The 12997-nt window shown below is 40.3% G+C and overlaps 3 protein-coding genes across 3 annotated transcripts; 2 read left to right on the top strand and 1 right to left on the bottom strand.

Annotated features, from left to right (window-relative positions):
* The first annotated feature begins 77 nt into the window (after window positions 1-77).
* Window positions 78-3327, top strand: LOC133867941 (uncharacterized). The gene is made up of 2 exons (XM_062304727.1): window positions 78-140; window positions 402-3327. Exon 2 carries the CDS (start codon window positions 1851-1853, stop codon window positions 3012-3014), a length of 1164 nt encoding a protein of 387 aa, XP_062160711.1. The 5' UTR covers window positions 78-140; window positions 402-1850; the 3' UTR covers window positions 3015-3327.
* A 963-nt stretch (window positions 3328-4290) lies between these two features.
* On the top strand, window positions 4291-5985 carry LOC133859012 (aldehyde oxidase GLOX). The gene has a single exon (XM_062294404.1). The coding sequence runs from the start codon at window positions 4373-4375 to the stop codon at window positions 5942-5944; it is 1572 nt and encodes a 523-aa protein (XP_062150388.1). The 5' UTR covers window positions 4291-4372; the 3' UTR covers window positions 5945-5985.
* Window positions 5986-7824: 1839 nt separating this feature from the next.
* On the bottom strand, window positions 7825-12954 carry LOC133867915 (protein NRT1/ PTR FAMILY 4.6-like). The gene is made up of 5 exons (XM_062304701.1): window positions 12701-12954; window positions 12400-12505; window positions 11992-12209; window positions 9137-9577; window positions 7825-8957 (listed from the first exon to the last, which is right to left on the bottom strand). The coding sequence occupies exons 1-5, from the start codon at window positions 12740-12742 to the stop codon at window positions 7983-7985; spliced, it is 1782 nt and encodes a 593-aa protein (XP_062160685.1). The 5' UTR covers window positions 12743-12954; the 3' UTR covers window positions 7825-7982.
* Window positions 12955-12997: the final 43 nt, after the last annotated feature.

The raw sequence follows: 12997 nt of genomic DNA, 5'->3' as shown, positions 1-12997 counted from the left end.
TTTTATGATCAAAGCCTGTCGGATTTGAGATTGACAGATTGAATGATTCTTATTAGGTAAAGAAAGGCAAGTGTATCTGGAAACTGGAGATCGAAGCTACCTCTTCTCCTTTTAGGCCGTAGTGTTCGCATCTTTTTCTGGTATGATTTTGGGGACGCCCGCCTATTTACCGTTGGCGACGTAGGAAATTCTCTCGAGAATAACAGAATACGATTATTTTCATTTCAAATGAAATGTATCAGAACTTGAAGTTAGTAGATCTAACAATATATATATATATATATATATGATATTAATGTTGACGTTTTTTTAAAATATTCTAATAATTTTTATTCATTTAAATAAAATGAAAAGAGTCTTATTCAAAAAATAATTGAGCCCTTAGGGTGTTGGTGTAACAGGTGGATTCTTACAAGACAAGTGGGTAATCTCCTATACACGTGGCAGCACCATCTCCTATATACGTGGCAGCTATCGGTGGTGTGGAGAGGTGTTGCTTAGAAGCTGGGCAGTATTGGGTGATTTCAAAAGGTGCTTAGACAATGTCGTTTTAGTGGCTCTTTATCATTTGCATTTTATGCTTGTTTTTTGCGTTTTAGTGCAAGTCGGTGTAGGCCATTATATAAGGCCAGCTTAGAGAACGTTGAGGTATCTTTTGGAATTGTGAAGATTGAACTTAGGAGACTGCCATCTCGAATCGGCTTAGGAGACTCACCATCTTGAATCGGCTTATCAATTCAGTATAACTATAGTTCTTCATTCATTCAATCCATCTCTTCTCTCATTTCCATTTTATCTTCTACAAATTTCTGTTGATTTTCCATAACAAGAACAAGCTTGTTACAATTGGTATCAGAGCCCTAGATCTAAGGGAAAATTGTTTTGATCTTGTTCAAAGCCATAGATCCATGGATCTTCACAACTTTGATGGAAAGAATCTTTCGGTTTGGATGTTCCAGCTTCAACAATGTTTCATCTATTATAAAACTCCCAACGATCTTCACAAATACATGTTCGCTTCATATCACATGGAAGGTGAGGCTCTCGATTGGTTGGTCACAATGGAATGGGGTGGAATTTTTACAATGGATGCTGATTGGGAGAATTTTGTGCGACTCATTCACCTTCGATTCGGACAAGAATCAGGAGGTGGAAGCATGGGGAAGAAGAAGAAGATGCACGGTGCCGTTTTGAGCTAGACAAAGACTTCTTCAAAGATGGCTTAACAAGTTATGAGGTAAATTTTTCTTATTCTGAAGCTGGAGAAAACAAACAAGACCTTGGGAAATTGGTAACTTATGAAAGATGTGCGGAGAAGCTTCATTACAAAAGGCGGAATGAGAATGAGCTAGAAGGAAAACAAGAAAACAAGAGAATGAGGAATCCCGATATTGAGCTAGAAGAAAAAGATAAAGATAAAGACAAGTGGCATCCGAATGTTGAGAATGGAAGAACCTGGAAGCTGCCATATGTGAAGATAGGCTACTACATGGCAGTTGCAGAAATAATGCATCTTAAAGAAACTTTTACAAATGGACCATTATGCTGGGCTGAGCACATGTTCCTGGATAATGAAACTGGACTGGACCCTTTTGATACCAGTTGTGGGCAAGGAGCAGTGGATGAAATGGTTCCTTCATCAGAGTCACTTGCAACCAAGGATTACTCAAAAACTGTGATTTTTTTCTGAAGCTAGTGAGTTTGAAAAAAAGTTGGATACTGGAAATATAGAAGAAGTTGAATCATCTCTACGAGAGAGTAGTTGTTTAAATTATGAGGATGATGCACATGTTGTTTTCATTAAACATAGATGGCGTTGGAGATATCTTAAGGGTTGGGAAAGAGGCATTATGTTGAAGGTTGGGTGTACTGGTTTCAGAGGCAAGTGCCAGTTTCTGGGTTTGACGGGCTCGGTTGTTTTGAGGAGCGGGCAACTGTCGGATATCATAGCACAGCTTCAAGAATTGCTGAAGGGTGCAAATGAAGTTGAGGTGCCGCCTTACAAGTATGACACTCTAGTTCTTGCAGCTCATATTCAACAACTGGCTCAAGAGATTAGAGAGTTTGCTGTGTCCAGTCTGGTAACCATCTTCAATGGGGATTCTACACCAAATGGGAGTTATGCATCTTTCTTGGTGCCTGTTGCTGCACGTGGAACAATGAGATATTGCTACATGGGGTGGAAGGGTTGGTGGCTTCCTGATGTGGAATCAATTGGGTTTGATGTTGAATCAATCCAGCAAATGCTATATGGGTTGGAAGTAGAGATCGTAGTGGGTTGGCTCATTTTCAGACATTTTAATCATGGGAAGCTAAATTTAGCAGGGGCTGAAACCGTGGTATGGAAAGCTACCCATCGACTCTTGTGTAGCTTAAGGTACCGGTGGTGGAAATTTAGACGCAAGCTGCTACACGCTCAAGCTCTGCCACTGAATCAAGTCACTGAAGTGTTCCTTGTTCCTCAGTTTAATGGTGCAGATCCGGATCAACCAAGATTTTCGAAAAAATGGAAGCAACAACAAGAAATTGAAATTACCCGCCAACTGTTCGACGAACTTACTCAACCAAGCAGATTGGGGTTGATCGTTCCCAAATATGTCGTGGTGCAGAAATTTCAAGATAAGGATGAGCTTTATCAAGATGAAGAACGCGTGACAGTTACCCAAAAGAATGAAGAATTGAAGTTGCAAGAAGGTATGACCATCACATCTTTGAAGAATTTCCAAGATAGTGTTTGGCCTTATCAAGATGAAGAGGCGGTGTTTGATGGATTGCTGGAACGAGAGTTGGAATTAAGGAGTGATATGGTTCGGGAATCTTCACATCAGAGGCTTGACTTGGTTGATCTTGATGCACGCATTCAGCTAGCTTATCAAATGAAAGGACTGTTTTTGTGTTTCAATGGTCTTGTCTTCCCTTGTAAAGGGGCATCCTTCATCCAATTGCACACCTTGTGGGCAAGGTGTTCTAAAGAGGGGGGTATTGTAATAGGTGGATTCTTACAAGACAAGTAGGTCATCTCCTATACACGTGGCAGCACCATCTCCTATATATGTGGCAGCTATCGGTGGTGTGGAGAGGTGTTGCTTAGAAGCTGGGCAGTATTGGGTGATTTCAAAAGGTGCTTAGACAATGTCGTTTTAGTGGCTCTTTATCATTTGCATTTTATGCTTGTTTTTTGCGTTTTAGTGCAAGTCGGTGTAGGCCATTATATAAGGCCAGCTTAGAGAACGTTGAGGTATCTTTTGGAATTGTGAAGATTGAACTTAGGAGACTGCCATCTCGAATCGGCTTAGGAGACTTGCCTTCTTGAATTGGCTTATCAATTCAGTATAACTATAGTTCTTCATTCATTCAATCCACCTCTTCTCTCATTTCCATTTTATCTTCTATAAATTTCTGTTGATTTTCCATAACAAGAACAAGCTTGTTACAGTTGGGCGAAATCACTGCCGTATACCATCGTCTACCACTTTTCCCTGAAAAAATATCATGAAATTAATTGTCAATGTAAAAGTATTGAGCAACATTTCAAAAAGAAAGAAAAAAAGAAAAGAAAAAAAGATCTTATCATCAACGCAGTCCCAAAAATTAAAAAAGAAGAATAAATTATTAGAAAAATAAGAAAATAAGTTTTCAACACGTAAGAATAAACCCAAGCTGGAAAAACTTTCGGTGGAAAATTAATTAGCACCGTATATAATTTTAGTAGCATTCATAAAGGCCATGCAACGACTATAATTAAATCAAAGAGATAAGCATCTACTCCCAAATCTCCATCCATAAATGCAACTTGGAAAAATTCCGAAGGAAAGCCCTTTTTTTTTTTTTTTTTGTTATTATTATTATTATTTTTTTATTTTAGGATGAAAGCCATTTAAAATACTGAGAAATGATATAAATACTTTTTTTTTTTTTACACATTTTAATTTTAAATTTGCCATTAAATTTATGAGACTAATTAACATTGAATTTCATAAATTCAATAATAAATTTTTTAAAACTTGATTGTACGTGTGAGATATATGCTTTCCATTTCTCTGAAACATAATAAATATAGGGAATGTATATCATTTATCATGTCTAATAAATGATATTAGATAAATCATAATAAATGATAATAAATGAACGTGAAGAAATATTGGTATTTTAAACACTCAAACCCGCTCTTTTCTATTCTCACACAACCAAGACCAGTAGCTAGCATATAATTACCATAATACCACGCACAAAGAAAGCCCAAGAACCCCCGAGCATGGCGTCCAAGAACCCTTCTTTACTCTCCTTTCTACTCTCTGTGATAACGTGTTCGTCTCTATTCGCTGTTTGTTCATCGTTGGGCGTTCATTTTCTGACGCTATCTCCGCCATGGATGGGCGGCCAGTGGTTCCTACTCAACTCCAGCATCGGCGTCTCCGCCATGCACATGCAGCTCCTCAAGAACAACAAGGTCGTCATCTTCGACCGCATGGACATGGGACCCTCCAACCTCTCTCTCCCCAGAGGCCGCAGCTGCATTCACAGGCCCAACAAGACCCTAGACTGCACCGCCCACTCCCTCTTATACGACGTCGCTTCCAACACCCTCCGTCCCCTCCTGATCAAGACCGACACGTGGTGCTCCTCCGGCTCCGTCGACCCCGACGGGACTCTAATCCAAACCGGCGGGTTCACTGACGGGGAGCGCGTGGTCCGCAAGTTTACCCCCTGCGACGATAAGGCATGCGAGTGGAAAGAGCTCCCCGGAGGCCTCCAGGACCGCCGGTGGTACGCGTCCAACCAGGTACTCCCCGACGGGCGCGTGATAATCCTTGGAGGTCGCCAAGCTTACACGTACGAGTTCTTCCCAAACGACAGGTCGCCGAAGAGTTACTACATGAGGTTCCTGAGGGAGACGACGGACCGTTACGGCGACGAGAACAATCTTTTCCCGTTTCTGCATCTCTTGCCGGACGGCAATCTCTTCGTCTTCGCTAACCGGAGGTCGATCTTGTTCGACTATAAACGAAACTGGGTCGTGAAAGAGTTTCCTCTTATACCCGGCGCGTACAAGAGGAACTATCCGAGCACCGGGTCTTCAGTGTTGCTCCCTCTGAGGTTGAACGGGACTGGGTTGCCCAAAGCGGAGGTGATGGTATGCGGAGGTGCACCGCGCGGTGCTTTTAACATGTCGGATAAGAAACGGGTATTCGTATCCGCGGCTAATACGTGTGGGAGGCTGAGAGTGACCGACCCGGAGCCCCGGTGGGTCATGGAGAAGATGCCGATGCCTCGGGTCATGTCCGACATGCTACTGTTACCCACTGGTGACGTGATCCTCATCAACGGTGCAATGAACGGGACAGCTGGCTGGGAGGACGCCACCAACCCGGTTTACAGCCCGGTTATCTACCGACCCTACGAGCCCGACCCGAAACGCAGATTCGTGGTGCTCAAGCCGTCGAGGATCCCCAGGATGTACCACTCCACTGCCGTGCTGCTCCCAGATGGCAGGATATTAGTGGGCGGGAGCAACCCTCACAAGAAGTACAACTTCACAGCGCAACCTTTTCCAACGGATTTGAGTTTGGAGGCTTATCACCCGTATTACCTGTATCCACTTGTCTCCCCCCTGCGCCCTTCGATCTCATCGGTGGAGTCGTTGGGGAGCAACGTATCGTATCGGCAGGTGTTTGCGGTGACATTCGTGTTGAAGGTGTACCGGCCGGAACGGGGGATCGATGTGGCGCTCATAGCGCCGCCGTTTAACACTCACTCGTTCTCTATGAGCCAGAGGATGGTTGTTCTGGAGGTGGTTGGACTGGAACAGTTGACCATCTTTACTTTTAAGATTACGGTGATGGGGCCCCCAACTAACACTGTGGCCCCACCTGGGTACTATATGCTTTTCGTTGTCCACGCTGCAATTCCTAGCCACGCTGTCTGGGTGAAGGTTGAGCAGTGAATAATGACATATTAATAAAAAAGTGAACGGATTAGTTCACTTGATTGGCACAATTTGTAGATGATCGAGATCAGACGTACAGGAAGACTTGGGATTTAAGGCCTTTTTTATGATGTTTCTGTATTCTCTGGTTCTTGATTTTCTTGATTTATTTCATTTCGGAATCGGCCGTACGTACGTAATGTAGATGCTCGTTACGTTTACAAGGCTAGCTTCTATAAAGAACAAATAAATAATTTATTAGTTTAATTAAGTGCATAATTAGTATAATATGTTTGAAATAATTTATTTGATAATTCGATATATATATATATTTTGCAAAAGGAAGAGATCCGTATTGTTGTAGGATCATGAGAAATACATATAAAATTAATTCCATTTACTAAACACCGGTTTCGATGGAGTACTTTGAAGGAAATTACTGTTTAAATTGTTTAAATTAATTCTTATAATGACTAACTGAAAGTTATATATATGTTTAAATTGTTTAATGGGCCAACAATACACTTTTCTTTCTATATATATTTCTCTCATTGATCTTTCTACGCCAAGATTTGAAAATAAATTTGCCCTTATTTCCGCTCGATCGATCTACAGCCAACAGGTCTTTGGGAAGTAATAATCTCACAGATGAAATTCATGCTGGGATCTACTTTGCAAGCCCATTGGGAATTCGGGCCTCTCTTTTTGTCGAATCATGAATGGTCCGGGTGTCATTTGGGAACCTTGAGAGGTGCAGGTAGTGTTGAAAATGCATATGGGTATAGGTTTATCAGTAATATTCGTATCTGCATCCGCATAATATGATTATTATTTTTAAATATTCGTATCCACACACATAATGTGATTGTTATCTGTATCCGCACGGTTATTAAATGTGGTTATTATCCGTTATCTGTATATGAGGTAATGAACGTTTTGACCTTCTGGGCCTTAAAGTTGTAATTCCTGTTTTTAGTAATACAAAAATGCATTATTTATAGTTATTCAAATCACACATGTTAATCATTTTGTTATGAAATTTTCATCTCATTAGTTATTTAGCTTATTTCATAATCTATCTATAATTGGTGAAGAGAATAGATATTTGAAAAAGTAATAATAATAATAATAATAAAAATATAAGGTAATTAAATCAGAACAAATTAGAAGATTTTTCTAGTAGTGAAATCCAACAACATTAACCGCGTCCGCATACCCTAAACTGCTAACCGTATATGCGGATAATGATTTTTACTAATTGCATTCATATGTGCTAATAGCGGATGCGAATGGTTATTATTCGCCCGCATTTTCACCTTTAGGTGCAGGAGAGGGGGGCGTTGTTCAAGAGTGATATATAATTTATGTTCGTGTGTTAAATTTGGATCGTGTCAATTGACATGAGTATAAGAATATATAGGTCAATTCTAACCCGAACCATTTAATTAAACAGGTGACCAGGGGCGGAGCCACACTTTGGCTTAGGGAGCCAAGCCAAAGGTCTCCCCCCCAAAAAAATAATAATAATAATAATAATTTTTACCCCTATTTTTTTAAAAATTTATAGTTTTGGCCTCTCCAATTTTTTTTTTTCAATTTGGTCCCCCCAAAACCTAAAAGTTAGCTCCGCCCCCGCAGGTGAAATTCCTCAACCGGCCTTAACCTTATAATTTTATATTGAGTTCATGTCGAATTTGCAGGTATCTAAAAAATTGTCCTTAGTGTTGTCATGTTCTCATCCATTACGTTCAAATTTCAATTTTTATTTTTTATTTTTTATTGTTTTTTGGTGTTTGATCAAACTCCGGTGGGCCATGCTGAAGTAGTGCGCATACGAGGTTTTTTGGTTGATCGCATGAAAATGTAAGGTGATCTACAAACAACAAAATGCCGTAGAATTGAACATGACCAACTTGCTTTTTCTAGCAGAATAATTCATGAACCAGTACTATCCCAATTATTACAACAGAACTAGTGATTAATTAATCTCGATTTTCTTGACATATTTAGCTAACCATGATGTATAATAGGCCCGATCGAGTGGCCGTGGCTTGTTTTAATTATGTGCTCTTGTCGATCTGTATTTGTACCGAGTCGCCCATAGAAGGTAGTGCAAGAAGTTCAATGCGCTGAGCACGCACAGCAGCCAGTAGAATCGCTCCAGGCGAAAATGATTCAAGTTGCTACCGGAAAGCCACGGCCGGTGATTGGAATTACCGGTGACATCGTTGACGATTGACACAATGACCGAGCTGAGATAGTACCCCATGGCCAAAGATGCCCAGGATAGAGATGTAGCCAGGGATCTCATGCTTGCCGGCGCCTCTGTAAAGAAGAATTCCAACAATCCGGCCAAGGTGAAAAGATCCGCTGACCCGAGAAACAAGTACTGGAAAGCAATCCAAAAGAATGTGATGGGCAATGGGTGCTCCGAGTCTAGTAAGCCCGAGTCGGTAGCCACTCTCTTCCGCTTTATCTCAACAAGAGCTGCCACTGCCATGGCTATAATCGAAAGAACTAAACCAATTCCAATCCTTTGGAGATGGGTGATTCCCATTTCGGATTTTGTTGCTTTCCGGGCAAATGGGATGATGAGATGGTCATAAACTGGCGCAAGAATCATGATGAAGGTTACAGGAAAAATGGGAAGCGAAGCTGGTGGGACTTTCAAGGAGCCGAGCTTGGTGTCCATTGAAGCAGCTTGTTGGACAGAAAATGTGGAGAGCTGAGCTAGGCAGCAGTTGAGCATAAAGGTGCAAGCAAATATGGGGAGCACTTTTAGCACAATTTTGACGTCTTCTACTTGCTGAACCGTGCATTCTAGTGCTTTGTGGACCGGTCTGTCTACCACCGCTTTATTCAGGAATTTTAGGCTTTCTGTTGCGTTCTGAGCGGACTCCATTGTTTTCTCATCCTTCTTCTCAGCTTCCTTTCCGTTTGGGGTTGGATAAACAGGGCTGGTCCCCATGCTATCAACAGCAACACTATGGCTTCTCCGCACGCAGATGTTTAGTATCGCGGCTACCAAAACCTGTTTAATCATAAAACAGAGTTATGTCTGCTTACATGGGAGATTGTCAAAAGTTATATATATATATATATATATATATATATATATATATATATATATATATATATATATATAGGAGATGGAGACTAATTTTTACTGTCACGATATCTCAATTGTATTCCATGTTGTACCAGGCTTACCTTGGTGATGGTCGTAAGCGGACTTCCACAAGGTATTTTGTTTCTGTAAATAGGTGAGCCGGCTAGGAAAAGAGGGATGGATAAGAAAATGCTCAAGGTAGAGATTCCAAAACCCCATTCCCAGCCCTTATTGTCTTCGATCCACACAACAAATGTTACTGCAATAAGCCCCCCGCATGAGAGACAGAAGACAAAGTAGTTGAAGAAGGTTGATCTCTGTTTCCTTCCCTGTGGTGTGCTCTCATCAAATTGCTCCGCCCCATGTGCTGGAAGTGATCCCTTTATCCCTCCAACGCCCAGGGCCGCCAGATAGAGCCCTAAGAACAGCATTGCAGCTTTTCCACCATTAACTTCCTGGCAAGAAATGCTGAGGTTGCTGGGGTCACATGCTGGTGGCTTCAGGGAAGGTGACCGAGCTTGCACAGTCAGTATAACCAACCCCTGTTTCAGTAGTTGCAAATTAATTAGTTCCAAAATGTAAAATTTAATTATGTGTACGTAACATTTTTTGTGTGCAGGAATTGGGTTGGGAACATAGGGCACGCGCGCGTTGAACCCGACAAGAGTCGTGGACTCTCCTACATGTCGTATCAAGCATGAGATGTCACTGTTTAGAGGTTGTTCGGGTCTTCAAGTGGAATGCAGAATGGGCCTACCGCCTACGTGCTTTGGTGGAGATCTGACTAGGGTCTATCAGGATGGAAACGAGCGGTACACGTGGCTCATCTGATCCACCTGCATGGAAGAACTGAAGAAGACCCTGTTGCCATATATAGCTAGCTCTATAGATACTGGAGAGAAGTGAGAAGAAATCCATAAAAAGAAAAGTTCATATGAATGGATTTTCCAATGGGTCAGTGGCTCTACTAGTTATGCTCAATATTTGTCATTGGTGGACCAAAATTGGCATTATCTTTGATCGGACAGTGGGGGACCTCGTGGCACAAAAACGGGAGTAACATGTGGCATGCCGGTAGTGGTATGATAGTAGTGGGATGAGATTAGGGGGGGTCTCATCGTGTACGGTAGCAGAGACAAGATTTTGACAATACCAGATATTAGCTTCAAAGCTGCAAATGAGAACACAGAAGATTCTCTACTTGATCTCTAGCTATGTCCTACAAAAACAAGAGTGGTATATATATATATACATGTGTCATGTGTGTGTGGGACCTGAGGCACTCGCTGGGATTGGATAAGCTGCACAAGGAGGAGTATGCGTGGGACCAAGATGTTCCCCAAACCTAATTTATGTGACTAAAATGATGCATTTAATTATTTTGGCATGATTAAAGCTCTTCGACAGAAAATAGGTCTTTATGAATTTGTCTCATCACCCAACAATATATAATCCCACGGAACACCATTTAATGCTTTTGTTTTGGTTGTTGATGAAACATCAATGTGTATATATGTCTCATACCCCTAAGAAACTCAAAAGAATAATCTACATAATATAATAATCATCGAGTACTTGATCCAATCACATCTCTTCTCATCAAGGTCAACCTCATGTGTATATATATATATATATGTATGGACTACTAATTAAGAATTTAATAGGAGGAGATCGAGGAACTGCAAAACTGAAATGATTTTTTTTAAGGATTATCATTAATTAATCAAGTTAAAAAATATTTTTTAACAAATTTCTGGAGAGGTTGGGGGGTAGTGGCCCTTCCTGGCTGGCCCTCTCCATCTCTTTCTCTTTAATTAGATCAACCCACAGGTTTTTTTTTAATGTTTTTTATTATAAAAATATCACGTTCATGACTATTATAATTATAGGACTGTTTGTTTACTATAAGAAAAATAAAGTATAATTGATTTTTTCCACTGCTTTTCTTCTGGCTTGAAATTTCCAATTAATCTTACATCAGAATTCCTGATCCTAATGTTATTATAATATATATATATGAGGTGATATGTTCCAATTTTTAAAATTATGCAGACAAACAAATATTGCAGGAGGAGATCAGGGGCAGAAAAGGATTAGGATTCTCATAACTGTCTATCAAGATTACGTGTAATTAAGAAGAGCCTCAAAGAAATTTACTTGTTCAAGACATGTGAACTCATGCAATCCAAACAGATAAGACTTTGAGATTCTCTTAATTTTACACAATTCAGATACGCAATTGCACCATATAAATAAGGAAGGAAAAAAGAAAATTTATTGAGAGGTGAATTATTAATTTTTCAAAAAACTGACTGCATCAACTTGCTAATCGATCTCACCAGTGAGAGCGTGCCTTGTGAGCAGTGCCAAGTAATGCTCCTCAACCCAAGTTGAGGCAGCTTTATTACAGAGTAAGATTTTTGTATGCTTTCCGCTTCCCATGACATTCATAATTATTATATATATATATATTAAGAAAAAATGAATGGTGGAGATGGAATAATTTATCGAAAGAGAACTTTTTAATCTTTTTTCACATAAAAATCTCTAATAATTAATTTTGACACTTGAGAGTAAAGCCAAACTCCTATGTCCTATCTAACATAACAACAAAAAGTAAATAAAAGCAATCCAATTTAATTAATTCGTCGATTTCATGGTTTAATTTGATTACGTTAACTTCAGAATCCGTTTCAGGAAATGAGTATTTGCTTTACGATTTTAGCTTTTCTTTTAAAGAAAATGGACGAAAAGGTGGGAGAGATTGTTCTCCAAGATTAATCATTACCAATAAAGATTAAAAATGGGAAACAAAAAAACAAAGCCTAATCCGTCAAGAAAAGCCAAATTAGTTACCGCTAACATGAACAGGCTGACTAAAAAATAATAATAATAATAAAATATAGATATATTAGAAAAAGGAGGCCGGAGTGGAAAAGAGTGATGTATTGTTTACCAGGAATTCAATGACTGCACTTATCAGGTAGATTTGATAAGTGGTGAAAAAGGCATCAGATAGGAAGCCTCCAAGGAGAGCCAGAAGGAAAGCCGTCCCCATGAAATTGGTGACACTGTTGGCCGATTTGGAGGGGGAGAAGTGCATGTACTTTGATAGATACAGCACCAAATTGCTTGCATTTGCTAAATATGCCAGGTTCTCCAATATCTCCACCCCTACATGCAAATTAAATAATAATAAAAATTAAGAATACCAAAATTAAATGTAAACCATTAGAGAGGGCACCTTTTCACACTCACACACACACACTCACACACAGACACTTAGATATTTCCTGAGGAAAACGTGAATCATGGGGTAACTTTTATAAAGAAGATGAGGTGGGTGTTGAAATTATGCACGGACCCAAAACAAAGGAGGCTGCGAGCATCCCGCCGTGGCGGCCTCTGAGAGCAGGTTTGCTCCTCCAGTCCACATAGCCTTCCCATCTGGTAAGCTGCTGCTCTTCTTCCTGTACATAATCTCTAGATCATTAAGAAAAATGAAAGGAATACTACTTCACTTGTTCGATCTAGTTTCAAATTAAGGAAACCAAGAACATGCAGACAGGCGGACAGACAGCTATAGAGAGAGAGAGAGAGAGAGAGAGAGAGAGAGAGAGAGAAGAAAAATAAAAGGAGAAAGAGAGAGGTAGAGAGGAACCCACCATTATATCGCCCCCCCCTTCTTTTTCCCAAGTTGGGTTCATTGGGCTGGATCCCTGGTCGGAGAAGAGGAGTGACCACTGGAGGAAGATATATCTATATATATAGAGTTGGAAAAGGGAGAATCCAACTCAGGGGAGGATTGGTGTAGGCCTTGAGAGAATGACTTTGATCCCCTCAAAACTCTCAAAGTCTCCCCCTATGTTTTCCCACTAAGAATTTAATTAGCTTTTTGGTTTTTCAATTTATAATTTCAAATCATGAGGCACTCAAAACCCAATATATATGCACATGGTGAG

The sequence above is a fragment of the Alnus glutinosa genome, chromosome 1 (assembly GCF_958979055.1).
Source record: "Alnus glutinosa chromosome 1, dhAlnGlut1.1, whole genome shotgun sequence".
NCBI classification, from domain to species: domain Eukaryota; kingdom Viridiplantae; phylum Streptophyta; class Magnoliopsida; order Fagales; family Betulaceae; genus Alnus; species Alnus glutinosa.
This window is presented reverse-complemented; position numbering and strand designations above follow the sequence as displayed.

Bases quoted from the DNA above. Each gene is read 5' to 3' on its own strand.
- LOC133867941 (XM_062304727.1), top strand. From the start codon at position 1,851: ATGTTGAAGGTTGGGTGTACTGGTTTCAGAGGCAAGTGCCAGTTTCTG.
- LOC133859012 (XM_062294404.1), top strand. From the start codon at position 4,373: ATGGGCGGCCAGTGGTTCCTACTCAACTCCAGCATCGGCGTCTCCGCC.
- LOC133867915 (XM_062304701.1), bottom strand. From the start codon at position 12,742: ATGAACCCAACTTGGGAAAAAGAAGGGGGGGGCGATATAATG. The intron at 12,506-12,700 runs GTGGGTTCCTCT...GATTATGTACAG, and splicing joins AAGGGGGGGGCGATATAATG to GAAGAAGAGCAGCAGCTTAC. The intron at 12,210-12,399 runs GTCCGTGCATAA...ATTTGCATGTAG, and splicing joins CGCAGCCTCCTTTGTTTTGG to GGGTGGAGATATTGGAGAAC.